Consider the following 14,569-nt stretch of genomic DNA (forward strand, 5'->3'; position numbering starts at 1 on the left):
TGAAGAGAGACTTTTAAACACATCAAAGGCAGCTCTTGACCTTTTCCAACCTCTTATCGATGGAAATCCCCGTTCTCTCTCTCTCAGCACTGCTGAAAAGCCAACAATACATTCTTCACCGCGGCTCCTCCCCGCTGAGCCAAACCCATCTCGCCGGGCTCCTGCACGATAAATGCTCAGCCCAGCAGTGCAGACATCTGCTCCTGAGCTACAGAGAGGAGCTGGAGCTACAGAGAGGCTGAGCACCCAGCCAGGGAGCACCCGGCAGGAGCAGGGCCAGGGCGAGGCGCTGGAAGTGGCCACTTCATCCTTCCCAGCTGGATTCACAGCTTTGTCCCTGACTGGAAGGATGAAGAGGTTTCACCCCGTCTTTCAGCTCCAGAATGACTGCCTCTCTCCACCACTCCACTCTGTCCTGCTTCTTCACTTCTACTCCTTGGGTTTTGGTTTTTGAACCTTGTGAAAAATCATTAAATTTAAAAAACCCTTATGCATCCCCAGTATAACCATTTACTGCAGCACCCACTGAAATGTCCATCAAGAAAACTCCAGTATTTTTTTTTCCAAGTGATGTTTTAAAAAGATATTCTAATCTTCTGCAATTCAGCTCCCTCCTGTGTGGGTCCCCAGCCTGCTTCCCTCAACAAGTGAAAAAGCCCTAAAACTTCAGCTGAGGGACATGGGTTAGTCATAGGGGACTTGTCAGTGTTGGGTTCATGGTTGGACTCCATGAGCTTAAAGGGCTTTTCCAATCCAGGCAGTTCTGGGATAATTCTGTGAAGTGCTTCAACACTTTCACAACAATTACTCCTCCTGCACATGAGGTGGGTACCCGGCAGTAACCGGCTCCCACCAGCAAAAGGCTGAAGTTTATCTACACGACACACAGTTTTTTTGGTAAGAAACTACCAGTGCAGCATGTGGAGAGCGCTGGGTTTGTACAACCCTCCACCAACCAGCCACCACAGAAACACGTTTACTGTAGTAGAAGCCAACAACTTTTAAATATCACCTTGCATCCCCAGCAGGTGGGCTGAGAGGAGGGATGCCAGATTGGACACTGACACTCGCATCAGCCTGTCTCCCAGATTTCTTTATTTTCCTCTGAAAATTTCAATCGAAGGCCCACACATTTCTAGCAGCAACAGAAGAACATGTTTAATTAAATGGCTTTGTTGGCACATGCCACATGCTTTGTTCTGGCCTAATGCTAAACCATGTGATGTTTTTCTAATAATTTTTAGACAGAAATTCAGGGTTTTTCCCCCCTCCCTAAACAGTTTTAACCACCCTCCCTCCAAACCCTGACAGTTCTACCCTCTCCTACCACATTAAGTGTGAGGCAGTAGCATATGGTGCTCAGACTATTCTTCAAGAAAAGGCTTCCAGAAGTCACTCCTTCATCTTTACTACCAGATCTCCAATCCTTTACATCTATACAGACAGATAGGATCAGAAAAGAGACCTTTGCCAAGTCCAAATTTAAATCCACCACAGCAGTGAACCGACAGGTACCACATCTAAATGGAAAACAGTTTTCTGACACCACTTTCAGTCAGAGCTCTTATTTTTTTCCAATATCCCTCACACAGCAAGCTACCTAAGAACAATCTCCATGGTTTTTAACCGTTTTCCACCACTTGCTCCTGTAGCAGACCCCCCCTTTCACAGCTGGCGTACAGGAGTGCTGTGCTGTTACTGGTAACAGCTGAGAGCACGCAGGATATTAACTCCTGCTACCTACAGCCACTGGTGTCCCTGTACAGGCCACCCCAGCGACGTGTTTGTGCTGAGGAACAAACCAGCACGGAGCTGTGAGGCACAGCAAGAGCTGGGGACAGTGTGGGCAGCCCTCACCCTCCTCTTCCTCCCACCCTCCTGCTCGGCAGCGCAGCGGCCGCGGGTCGGGACGAGCCCAGAGACTGAGGGAAATGTCAGAGGCTGCAGAGATTCAGCACCAGTCACTGGCCTTGGTCAGAACTTCAGGACTTGTGTGCTGAAGTCCAGTTAAGGATCTGTGGTGGTGAGGAGCCTGGCATCACCCGCTGCTTACTGAGGAGAATTGAACTAGAAACCAGGAACAACCCAACCCACACAAGTGCTGGGCTTTGCAGGGCAGAGCTGACACCCAAGCAGGCGCGGTGACACCACGCTTCCCTTTTCATTGCAGCATCACAATCACTCGAACCAAATCTCCTCCTTCCCCAGCACGGCACCAGCAGAAGCAGCTGTACGTGCCTCTGTACCTCCACCTGCAATCCAGCTTGTACCAGCACACGACACCCAATGATAACCCAGCCCGAGGGACACACAGGAGAGACCCAGGGTGGTTAAAACCCACTGCCACAGTTCTGAGCAAAACTGTAACAAAACAGGACACATCTCCGGGAGCAGCAGCAGCAGAGTTGTCATTTTTATCAGTAAGTTAATTAATTGCTCAGGGTTCTGATTCTTTTCTTTTGCTTGTTCATGAGTTTCAAACTACCAGCCCAGACAAAAAATGCTGACCCTGCACAGTTAGATGCACGCCCACAGAAATCAGTTGCTTTTTATCAGCTTTTCCTATTAATTATGCTCGCATACCAATTAAATACGTGTCTGAAAAACTAACAGCCAAAAACTTGCATTACGAGGATCAAAATCAGAGAGCCTGCAGAACTTCAATCTAAAACAAAAAAAAAAATTTAAAAAAAGGGTTTTTTTTCCCCCCCACACTTCATTGCACACGTTCCTTAACTGGAAACACCATCTATGTGTATGTGAACATTTCCAGCTGCAGACATGCAAGCCTTTCACAAAACACCACCAAACACTGGATGGAGAACGGCCGAGCCGCGGCAGACAAGCGATGGAGAGGTGCCGCGCGGCAGAACCCAGGGTGGACATGCAGATGGTGCAGGTGTTAGTGCCAGGTGAAGGAGGTTTGAAGTTGGGTTAGTGAGGAAAACCAGAAGCCTGTTGAATCTGTGTACAACGTGCAAAAACGCCGCTCAGCATCGCCGAGACCTCTCGCACAGCACCTGAGGCAGCTGTGACAAAAGCAGGAGGCAAAACCACTCTGCTCTCGTGTTTGAAAATTGCTTTAGCAATGGCAAAGGCTACGACCCAGCGAGGCAGGTACCAGATTCAGGGTTTTAGGCAAAACCAGTTCAGGAATTTGAAGCATCTCCATTTTTGCAGCCGAAAGGGTACACGGGACCCAACCCAGGAATCGCTCCTCCCGCTGAAAACTGCGGCAACGCTGCTTTCAAACGGAGAGCGAGAGCGGGTTTAAAGGTTGCCCGGAGCTTATTTATTCTGTATTAGAAATTAAATTGCTAAATTTGCAAAAGCTTTACACAAATTCAACAAGTGAACTCAGCGTGGATTTTATTACAATGGGATGGAGATAAGGCCCAAGCTCACCTTGGACGTCTTCTTCTCCACCATCACCATCCTCTTCCTCATTGTAAGCCAGCTCAGCCTGTTTGTCTGCCTCATACTCACCCACGTTACCATCATCCCCATTATAATCTGCCAGTTTAGAACCCTGCTGCGGATCAACAGGGGATTCATTCTCATCAAAGAACCGGCCTGTGAAGTAGGCAAAGGATTAAGTCAGAAGCAGAGAGGAAAGAAACAGGAAGATTCCAACCGAAAGCAGGTGAAGGGACTTGGGGTTTGGTAGTTCCAGCTGGAGGAGAAAGGGGGTGGCAGGGGGAGGACCTTGTGGAACACCTCCCTGCAAAAGGACATTCAGCACTTGGACCTTGTGCAACCTGATCATTCCAGGCTTCACTCTTTGGAGAAAAGCACTAGAGCAAGCTCAAACAAAAAGCTCTGCCTTTGATTCCCTACAAACACTAATAAAAACTTTCTCAAGCCAAGATCTGCCTTCCACCTCTGAACTGATTTTTTTAGCTACCCAATTAATTTGGCTTTACACTCTGGTTTCCTATTAAGCTTTAACAGTTTGCAATATGTTCCGAATCCAGTATTTTTGTCTCCCAGCAAAGAATTAAGAATAGTTCCACACACTGAAACAATGCACGAGAAAAATGAGAATTAGCTGGAACTATGAGAGGACGAGACAGTCAACCAAGCACACAATGAAAGATTAATGGTGCCACGTCAAGTTCAGAGCTGGTGTTTAATGGGATACAGGGAGAGCTGCTCAGGTCCAATGCAGTTCAGTCTGCTGGCCCGTTGCTTAAAGAACACAACACTGAGTCTGCAGAGGATCCAAGTCTGGAGGGATTAGATATAAATGAAAAAAAATAGGATTAAAGTGCGATGCAATCCCTGCAGACTGGAAACGGCCTGAGAAAACAGTCTGCCAAGGCAGATGTGAAGTGATTCACAGTTAAACAGAGAAGCAGAACTGGAGAATGAGATTTCAACATTAGCATTAGAAAGGTGGTTGGGGTTACGATGGACAGATGTAAAAATGAAATTATTTCTTAAAACAATGAAAACTGTAGTATGTGGCAGGATATAAAAATCAAGACAAACAATAACTTCGTGCTTATCTGGGTGGGAAGAAGAGCAGAAGAATCACATTGAGTGTGGCTCAAATGTACAGAAACAGAAGTTTCAGTTATTTTCATAAAATAAGCAAGAAGAAACTATGATCCGTTTAGAAATCAAAAGTTATTATTCATTCTCTAGTCATCCCTGAGTAACCCCTGTGCTGCTGTTGGTATTGCTGGACACTTATACAGAAAAAGCAGACAGAGCTGTGCAATTCACACGTGTTAAATATAAAACAGGCTCTGGAAAGACAACTGAATGCACTTCACTCACAGCCAAACCAGGCCTGTGGACACGCCAGAAATCTGTGACAAACGAGCTCTGAGTGAACTCAAACCAACAGGAGTGAAACAGCAGAAAGGGATCTGAGGAAACAGTGAGACCTTCCAGGCCTGGGAGCTGGAGCTGGTGTGAGCAGCCCAGCGTCCAGGACAGCCCTGGAGAGCTCAGGTCCAGCACCACGACCTTCAGGATGCAGCTACTGTCACTACAGCTGCTTCACTCTGCTGTGAACATTTGGTACTTTAGCTCAAGCTGCTCCAAATCAAGGGAGGAGAGGCTGAAACCCTGGGCTGAGGCCCTGAGCACACACCAACCTCACCAGCAGTCGTTTTGGGCTTGGTGGTCTCGACAGCGACTCCACTGCCTGTGCGCGCAGTCAGGTGTACGTACAAAGGGCTTAGGCAGCAGGTGACTCCTCACCCAACACCAGGAGAACATCAATGCTCTAACACAAGGGACATACAGTGCTCTTGGGATACCAAGACTTTAGGCAACCACTGGAACAGGAGTCGCTGGGAGCCAGAGCCAGCAATGCACCAAGTGCTCTCTGGACCAGAGGGACAAGATCTGGAATCCTGACAGCGTTGTGCATCTCCCAGATCGCTCCAGACCTGAGTCAGTGTCCGTCACGCAGCGTTACACAGGCTGGCTGAGGCTCAGTGGAACGTGCTGCCATAGAATCACAGAACTGTTCAGTTGGAAAAGACCTTTGAGATCATCAAGTCCAACTGTACCTGTCCACTGCTAAACCAGATCTCTGAGCACCTCATCTGCCCGGCTTTGAAATCCCTCCAGGGATGGGGACTCCACTACTTCCCTAGGTAGCCCATTCCAGTGCCTGAGAACCCTTTCAGTGAAGAAAAATTTCTTCAGAAAGACTTCACAGACTTGTTCACAGAAGTTCTTGTTCTTCCTAAGTCTGTGAAGAACTTCACAGTTTTTCACAGACTTGTTCTCCAGCCCCTCATGAAGCACAAGAGGTAAGCGGCAGCACAAGATGCCCCATAAGGATGTCACTGGTGCTAAAATCTGCAGGGAACATCTGCTGAAATGAATTCTGAAGAGACACATGGGGTGTTACTCAAAGCTGGATCCTTACAAACACACTACTTGGAGCAGCTGTCCACATGCTCATCACGAAGGACCTGCCAAGAGGACAACTCTGAACAGCAGCAGGGACTGGGGGTTTGCTGCACCCGGCTGTTCTCCAGGTAAATGCACCCACAGTGACACTGCTGCAGTCGCTTTCGGCTTCTGCTTCTTCTGAAGCCAAATGGCCACAATGTGCCCATCTCGGTACCTAGTTCCAAAATTAATTTTTAAATCTATGCTATCAAGATAAAAAAGGAAAATATCTTTTGGGAAGAAGTTCCCTGACTCTGAAACCAGACAGACAGGAGACACTGACCAGCGATGGTTACTCATCTCACCCCATGGGCTGAGGCACAGCAAGTTTGGAAGCGCTCAGTAACCAAACCCAAAACCACACAAAGCTGTGCCAGAGCTGGGCTCCTCTGTACCAGAGGGATGAACTTCTCACCAATGGACCTTTCAGAACAGCCACAGCTGATCAATCAGAAAATAAATCTCCTGCAAACCTGGATTAGCTATTTCCACACATGACAGAGGAAGTCTCTCCCTCAGACATCACTACAAGGTACAATGTCAGTTATCCCAAATATGAAGGAGCAAAGAGAAGAGACTAATCAGTGATGGGGACTGACTCGGGTGCCCATTGGGAACCTTCCACAGAGACATTTCAGCCACTGCTCCTGCCTGCAAAGCTCGCCCCCCACATCGTTAAATCCACCCCAGGGAAGACAGCCAATCCACCTAAAAACCCCAAGAGCTGAGATGGAGCTCTGTCATTGCAGCTGCAGTCACTCAGCGCAGGATCTTCAAGAAGCTCCTTTGATAAAGTAGTCTTGCACAGCGCAGGATACACAGAGTGGAAGAAAAGCTCAGATGCCAATTCTGAATACACTTACCCCCACACTTCATCAGAAAGATCCAAGAGTGATATTAAAATAACCAAAGCCTTCCCTAAAGGTCTGTTTCTACAAAAGCCAGTAAATTGATGTCCATCCCCTACCTCTTCCACCCTGGTCTTTTTAGAGCTTTATTCCCCACTTCACACTAAACTATTGATTTATTTTTTCTCTCCCTTGAATTCCTTCCAGCTTTCCACCATCTTTCTCTGATATTTAAAGCCAGCACTAGGTAAACCAGAGTTTGTTACATATTTGACATTCCTGTTAACACAACCCAGAAGAAAAACCTCACTTCAAACATTTCTTAGTGACTAACATCCACCGTTGACCACATGGGTTTTGGCTGAACTGCTCACTCACTACTCCTCACTTACTCTGTGTGTGTCACTCTCCATTCTCACTGCAGACTACTTTTGTTTACAAACTGTTGCTGAAAACACATCTCATACATTGTTTATCCTCCAGCACTCAAAATACCAAAGGCTGCCAAGCAAAGGATGCATCTTTGTAAAGTTCACAGAAGCTTTTCTGTAAATAAAACTGTCAGTGATCCCTGTGCCTGGAATATTCTTTTCTTACGGTAGCAGCAATTTATCCCTGAGCAGGTCTCATTCATGAGCCTGTGACACAGTCACATTCCTGTTCTCACTGCTTCTGTCCCTTTGAATACATCCTTTTCAGATTGTATCACTCTGACACAATCTAGTATTGAAAAATCCATGTTAACCACTTGTCATATTGTATTCAAACTGATTGAGAATTTGTTGTTACCTTTCCAGGCAAAGCCAGGCTGCTGCCTCTCTGTAATGCCTCAAATCCTCTTTCCGTTCACTTCTCAAAGACATGTCTTCTCGTGGTACCTCTCTCAAAGTTGTTAGGGGTTCAGAAACCATTTTGGGTGTTGTCTTAAACCTCTTGGATAAAGTCTGGCACTAGCTACAGGCTTTACCCTCTGACCCTTCAGGGGCTACGAGGGGGTGAGGGGTGGAAGAGAGAACACTCTGGACTCCCACATCCCCCCACGGCCCTTTCTTCCCACACACACCCTCCAGCTCTCTGCTAGCAAAAGTCCTGGACCATGAAAAGAAACTGCAACAGCTTAATCTAACAAAGGGAATTTCCCAAACTAAACCTTTTATGGCAACATTAATTCATAGTTTAATCTTTCTGAGAGTGACTCTAGTTTGCAGAATTCTTTTCTTTGATCAATTCAGGATTCTGTTTCCCAAAACTGCTGTTTCTGTCCTGCAGCTTATCTGACCCACAGAATTAACACCCACTTCTGGCAGGAGGTGATCGAATCCTTTTCTCCTCCCAGTTCTCGTGACGCTGAAGCTGGCTGTTCTGATGTGATAACTTGTCATCTTGGAGTACAGACAGATTGTAATCATAAAAAACAAAGCCTAAATGAAAGCTACTTAGCTGTGAGTACAGAGAAATTTAAAGTTGAATTTATAACAGCTTTATCAAATAAAGAAAAATCTTATTTACATTTAAAAAAACAAAAACCAAACCCAAAACAAAACCAAGAAGAGCTGTTTCAGCACTGTGTTTTTAATTCCAGATGCCCTTTCCCCACCCAAACACTAAACAATGGGAATTAATTCTTTAAAAATAACTAGGTTAAGGTATACCCAGTCAGGATACTCTATACTATACTTAGAAGTATAGTATCTCCATTGACACCACAAGAAACTTGTTTCAATATCATGTATACAACACTCCTGTGCTAAATCAAACACTGTAGGTGTAACACTCCCCCCATTACAGTTCCTGCTGCATCTCCAATCATCAGCTCCCAGACAGCTGGGTGTGTATCTGCAAACTCTTACCTGCTGTCTGCCCACTAAGCCCCAGCAACATTAATTACCACTGTCACACACAATAAACAGGGACACGATCTGCTCCTGGCTGAAGGCTTCTTCCTTGAGCAGACGTGGAAGAGGAGGGTTCTGGAAAACCTCCTCTTACAGAGGTCCAAACTTCTGACCAATATACACATCCCACCAGAAAGATCCCCTACGTAAGGGCTGAATTCTTATGATATTGTCCAAAACATCATATTTAAGTCAAGTAATATAGTGTGAATATAAGTAAGTCAGCATCATGCACGTATCAAAAGTCTTGACCTAATCTATTTAAATGTGTAGTAATTTCCAAAAGCATTTAAACTTCCTATAAGCAAATTTTAATAACTGAATATATATATGAAAGAGGACACATTAAGACATATCTTTTACACAGCAACACACTACACTTCCTTTCAGACTCACTCTCCAGATGCCACCCACTGTAACGGTCCCTATTTTCCAGACAAGCACTATTACAGACAGAAAATGAACCGATTTTCTTGATGTATTGAACTAGATGATACTGGCCAACTTACTTTGCTTTATCTTCTGCAAGTCACTAACTCTGCTCTTTGGAATTTTTATATGGTCTGTCTCAATTTTGTGTTCGTTCTGATTTTCCACATTTTCTTCAAAATTTAAGTGCTGGAGAGAATTTGGAGGGATCTGCTTCGCAATATCCACGTTTCCATCATTGTCACTGTGCAAACCTACAGAATGAGGAAGGGTGTTTGGTTCTTACAGGGTTCCAAAAGAAGGCTATAATGTTACCACAGAAGAGAATTCATCACATTTTAATACATAATCAATCCTAAGTCATTACCTTCTCAGATGATTTTATGTTGGTATTTAAGTGCTTGATGAAGCCCAGAACAATAATACATTTAGGTATTTTTTTTAATCCTCCTGCTGATTCTGTTTTTCAAATCTACTAAGCCCATTTATTGTTTCAAGAGCTATGATCTGAGGAGAAGGTTGCAGTAGGTCACAGAAGCGATGCTAAAAATAATAAGCAGAATCACAGGACTACATAACCAAGGAATACAGAAAACCCTGGTCCCCTGGAAATTCACATCAACCTTCTGTTGATAAATTCTAAATTCAAGGAAGTAAGCACTTCACTTGCTATCTTTCATGTTTTCTCATTAATAAAAGTCAAAATGAAGGACTACCTTTGACCAACAAAAAGGAATGAGTTATTTAAAAGACCTGACATTTGGAAGTGATAAACTTTAAATGTGTATACAGGCTTTGAACTCAATGATTTTGGGGATTCTAATCTTCTCACAGAACCACTGCAAAAGGGAAGAAATTAAGAAATATTTCTGTTGCCTTTTCTGAAAAGAACCATTAATAGGCATAACAAAAAACTTCAAGCTGTTTGGTCATGTCACAAATATATAACGAGTGCGTTATCTTTAATGGCTTTTAGCAGGACAGTATTTGAATATGCCACTTGCAGGGCAGATATAACCCAACATTCTCTTTGACATTAAAGCAAAGTGACTTGGTCCACAAGCATTAAATTTAAGTATATTTTCTATGGATCTGTGTCCTTTCTAACTGCAATTCTTCTAAACCCTTTCGCTGCAGTACTCTCAGTTCTCTCATGTCCTAAACCTCTCCCACGTCACCCTCAAGTGAGCTGTTCACAGAAACAGGACAATGAGCAACTGGTAGCACCACTGTTTAATCTCCAACTGGCTACCAAGAGATCAACAATCAACTCTTGATGATATGTTGCAACCCTGTCTAATTAGTACCCCTAAGGAAGAGTACTCATTTCAAATCCTCTCCTCTGCCTAGTGGAGAAATCTTGAAGCACTTATCTTTGAAACTTCTGACTCTCAAATCTGGCTGAAGTTGGCCAAAAGGTTCAGAAATTAGTGTGTGTGACAAAGAAAGATTGTACAACCAGCAACCTCTGTGCCTCCAGAGGCCAGACTAAGAACACACTCAATCCTGTACCCTGTGGAAACTGACTGGGGTTTTTTTTCTTTTTGGAACCACATCAAACACAAAAAAGCAGCTGCCCACGTCCACCTAAGATTCATCATATGGTAACAGACATTAATGGGTAATTTTCCTACCAAATGTTGACTTGTCACCTGCTAATAAGAATTTTACCTGGTGCCAGATTTGGAGCATGGGGCTGTTCAGTTGGAAGATTTATGACAGGTTGATGACCTTCACTTTTAGGAGCTGAAATAAGTGGCTTCTTTAAGGCTAAAATAAAATACATGGACAAAAGTATTGACATGAAACAGACAGACACCATATACCAGGTCTTCCTCTAACTATCCTGTAAACTTTTGTTGTTGTTTTCTTGGTTTTAAATCATAGATTAAAATATAAAATACAAGATTTCTGGGGGAAAAAAAAAATATTATCAGAAGCATTTAGTTTTGAGAATTCAAGCCTCTAAAGCACAGTAAAAACTATCAGATTTTACACCCCGCTTGAATTTTATTGCCACAGACAGATTTTAAACCTTTGCATTCACTATGAAACACACGGTATTCAAACAGAATATATACACCACCCAGAACCTGAATGTGAAAGTATTGGAATATTTCTCCTAACCTGTGGGAGTATCTTCAGCTTTCGCAGGGTCATTGTCTTCTATTTCAGGCATGCCTGCATCTCCTCCTGGTTTGATTTTCTCTGTCAGACAAGAATAGGATATTCTGCCTTATTAAGTTTTATGTTTGAACAGTGAATTTCCCTGTTGTGGAAGGCTCTAAGACCAGGAGAAAAAGTCCTTTATCCACAGAACATGTCCTGTAGTGATAATGTGACCACAACACTCCTCATACTGTACTGTGGAAGTGACTGAAGACTGCTTTGGAGCAGCACTCCCAAAGTCAGAGCCTCCAGCCACCTCCTCCGTGCACATTCCAGCTCCCCAACAACATGCCCCCTCCCTAGCTCACCCCAAGACACACCTTCCAGGGCGTGCAGAGGCAATCCCCAGTTCCCAACTGGCCACATGAGGAAGGAGAGGCAATCCCCAGTTCCCAACTGGCCACATGAGGAAGGAGAGGCAATCCCCAGTTCCCAACTGGCCACATGAGGAAGGAGATGCCAAATGAACCAACTAAGTGAACACAAAACTGTGCAAGAAACTACTTCCATAAAAAGGACCCAGAGAAAGGACATGCCAGTCTCTGGATACCTATAAACTCTGGCTTAGTACAATCACACGCAGCTGATCAGTTATCTGAGCCAAAGAATTCACTGTTCTACTTCAGTGAAATGCCTGGTTCTGGTACCAAATTATACAGCACATTATCTGTCAGAATATGACCCATTATCTATCAGAAGTGTCAAAAAAGGAAATACCTTTGCCATTTACAGCATGATCTGAAGGCTGCTCATTCTTTACTGTGTTTTTATCTTCTGCCTCTGGATCAGTCTTAGACATTGCCTGGTCGTCATTATTGGGACTTACTTCAGTGTCCTTACTGGACTGAATTTTTTGTGTGGCCTGCTAGAACAAATTCAGAAAGAACCAACATTAAGCACATCCCTGAAAATTACAAAAGAAAACCCCTCAAATTCAAGATTACTTTGGGTAAGCAAAATCACATTTATGAATGAGATGATCTAAGCAAACAACATCAGTGCTCTGTATATGAACCTGAATCCCGAGGGCAGGAGGTGGGAATATGGACACACGTGCTGGTTTTGACTGGGACAGAGTTAGTTTTCTTCACAGCAGGTAGCAATCTGCTTCAAGTCTGCCTTATTATTTGAAATGTTTGTAAACAGAGACAAAGTAAGGAAAGGAAATTTTAAGAAGAACAGGATATTTCATCTGTTTGTATGAAAGAGGCCCATATTCTTCTGGCAGCTTGCATCACATAATTACACCCTTGATACCTTTCCCATACCATTGTTATTTGCATCACGTTAGCACCTCGAGGCCTCAATAGAGATCAAGTTACCCTTTGCAACAACCTGTATAAGGTTGTAAGAACACAGATCCTACCCTGGAGAGCTACAAAGTAATATCCATTTTACAGAGAAGAAGCTGAAATCCTCAGCAATGATGTCATGTAGGAAGGCTGTAGCAGAGCAAGGAATTCAGCCTCATCTTCAAGGCTCAGTTCCCTGACTGAGCAGAACAGGCAGATGTTTTCTTACACTAATTTAGGGCTGCTCAGGGCAATATTTAACAAAAAGTTAGGGAAAAAAACATCCAAGGCCTCTGTATATGTGAAATGCTGAGTCAAACAAACAGCAGATCTCGTGCTCTTCTGATTCAACAAAGAAACTTAGCTGTGCATTACCTTTTGTTCCCGCACAACTTGCTCCATTATTTTCTTTATGTTTTCTTCATGTTGCAATCTCATTTCCTTGATCTGCTGCCCACACTGCAGACTTGATTAGAAACACATTATTAGTTATATTTCATTTGTTGTATCTGCTCTGCCAGAAATAAAATAGGGGGAAAAATATGAAGTGGCACAAAAAGCCAAACCTGAGATATAACTAGAATAGTCTGTCCAAAAAGCCTTGTCCTGGAATGTGTATGGAGTGGAAATGGACTGAATACAGAAAGAAAGCAGAACTGGAAAAAATAGGGACAGAGCAGAAAAACAGTAAAATAAACAGAATGGCCTTGAACATATTGCCTCCAAAATCTGGAAAGCAACTGAGAATTCAAGCTTCACAGTTAATTTGTCATCAGCATATATTAATTCCACTAGGAAAGCAACGTATCGCCCGTGGCTGTCAACGCCAAAGACGCACAACTGCCACTATCAGTTACTGCTACCAACTCAGATAACATCTGAATGACACAGATAAGTGTCCCAACTTCATCAACAAGCCACACAGAGACTAACTCAACTCAACAAATTCCCATCTCCTGAAAACCCACAAAGACTCAACACAGCACATACAAGTGGAGACTATTTTTTTGGTGTGTGAAAGTTTAACACTTGAGAAAACACTTGGACCTCCCTCACTCCTCAGTGCTTCAGGACTTGTTCTCCCTGCTTCTCCAGCATAAATTTCAAAGACTGAGGTCAACTTAAAATTTCAACATACAACAACTTCAGTTGAAAAAAAATTAAAATTACACTTTTAGAAAGACAGCAATTAACAACTCTGGCAGCTCACAGACCTGTGTTGATGAAACTCTTCCAAGTATTTGTTAACTTAGATCTCCTTGTTCTAAAAAATGCATTAACTTAAAATTGTCCAATGCTGAACAACTCCAGTAAGTCAGATTTGTCTTAGATCATGTCTCACTTTAGGGGGAGTAGAACAACAAAAAAACCCCAAAACTTTACAAATCAATTAGCTAAGTCAAAGTTACAACCCCAAGTAAGTATACTCAATTGCAGAATTAGCAGAAAAAGGACTAATTTGCACTTTTTAAGTACAGACTTCCATTACACAGGCACACAAATCTGCAGTTACTCACACTGCTGAAGACATACCTATCGTACTCCAGTCTCCTTGTGAGGTAAGTATTGTTCTTCTTGTACTCGTGAAGCTGATCTTCCTGGCGAATGAATTCCTGACGTAACTCTGCTAATTGTTCTAGGCCAAAGAGCAAAAATAAACATGAATATGGGAATACGAGAAAAAATGTCCTGTGGCATTTACAACTTTCAATATTGCTATAGAAGTTAACTTATAATTTGCTCAAGTTTCATGTCATTTCTTCTAGATATACTTTAAAAATTGCTAAACTAACTTGAAAAAGATGCTGATTGTAAGTTAACTTATAATTTGCTCAAGTTTTATTTTTTCTTTTATTCTTCATTTCTTCTAGATATACTTTAAAGATTGCTAAACTAACTTGAAAAAGATGCTGATTTACTCATGTATGCCAGATGTCACTAGGAATTTTAGAACCATTTTTCTGATACTGTGCCAAAACCCCTGAATTTTTCTTTACCTTTCATTTAGCAACTAACACGA

The 14,569-nt window shown here is 43.2% G+C and overlaps 1 protein-coding gene across 1 annotated transcript in view; it reads right to left on the reverse strand.

Annotated features, from left to right (window-relative positions):
- The window catches only part of GOLM2 (golgi membrane protein 2), a gene marked incomplete at its 5' end in the record, with an annotated part of 22,838 nt that overhangs the window by 711 nt on the left and 7,558 nt on the right, over window positions 1-14,569 (reverse strand). Inside the window, 7 exons of the mRNA XM_029084167.1 lie at window positions 3,406-3,573; window positions 9,169-9,342; window positions 10,760-10,858; window positions 11,216-11,296; window positions 11,975-12,122; window positions 12,925-13,015; window positions 14,083-14,185. Of these exons, the coding sequence (XP_028940000.1) occupies window positions 3,406-3,573; window positions 9,169-9,342; window positions 10,760-10,858; window positions 11,216-11,296; window positions 11,975-12,122; window positions 12,925-13,015; window positions 14,083-14,185 (864 nt within the window). The remainder of the gene's footprint in view (window positions 1-3,405; window positions 3,574-9,168; window positions 9,343-10,759; window positions 10,859-11,215; window positions 11,297-11,974; window positions 12,123-12,924; window positions 13,016-14,082; window positions 14,186-14,569) is intronic.

This window comes from Antrostomus carolinensis, unplaced genomic scaffold (assembly GCF_000700745.2).
Source record: "Antrostomus carolinensis isolate BGI_N321 unplaced genomic scaffold, ASM70074v2 scaffold18973, whole genome shotgun sequence".
NCBI classification, from domain to species: domain Eukaryota; kingdom Metazoa; phylum Chordata; class Aves; order Caprimulgiformes; family Caprimulgidae; genus Antrostomus; species Antrostomus carolinensis.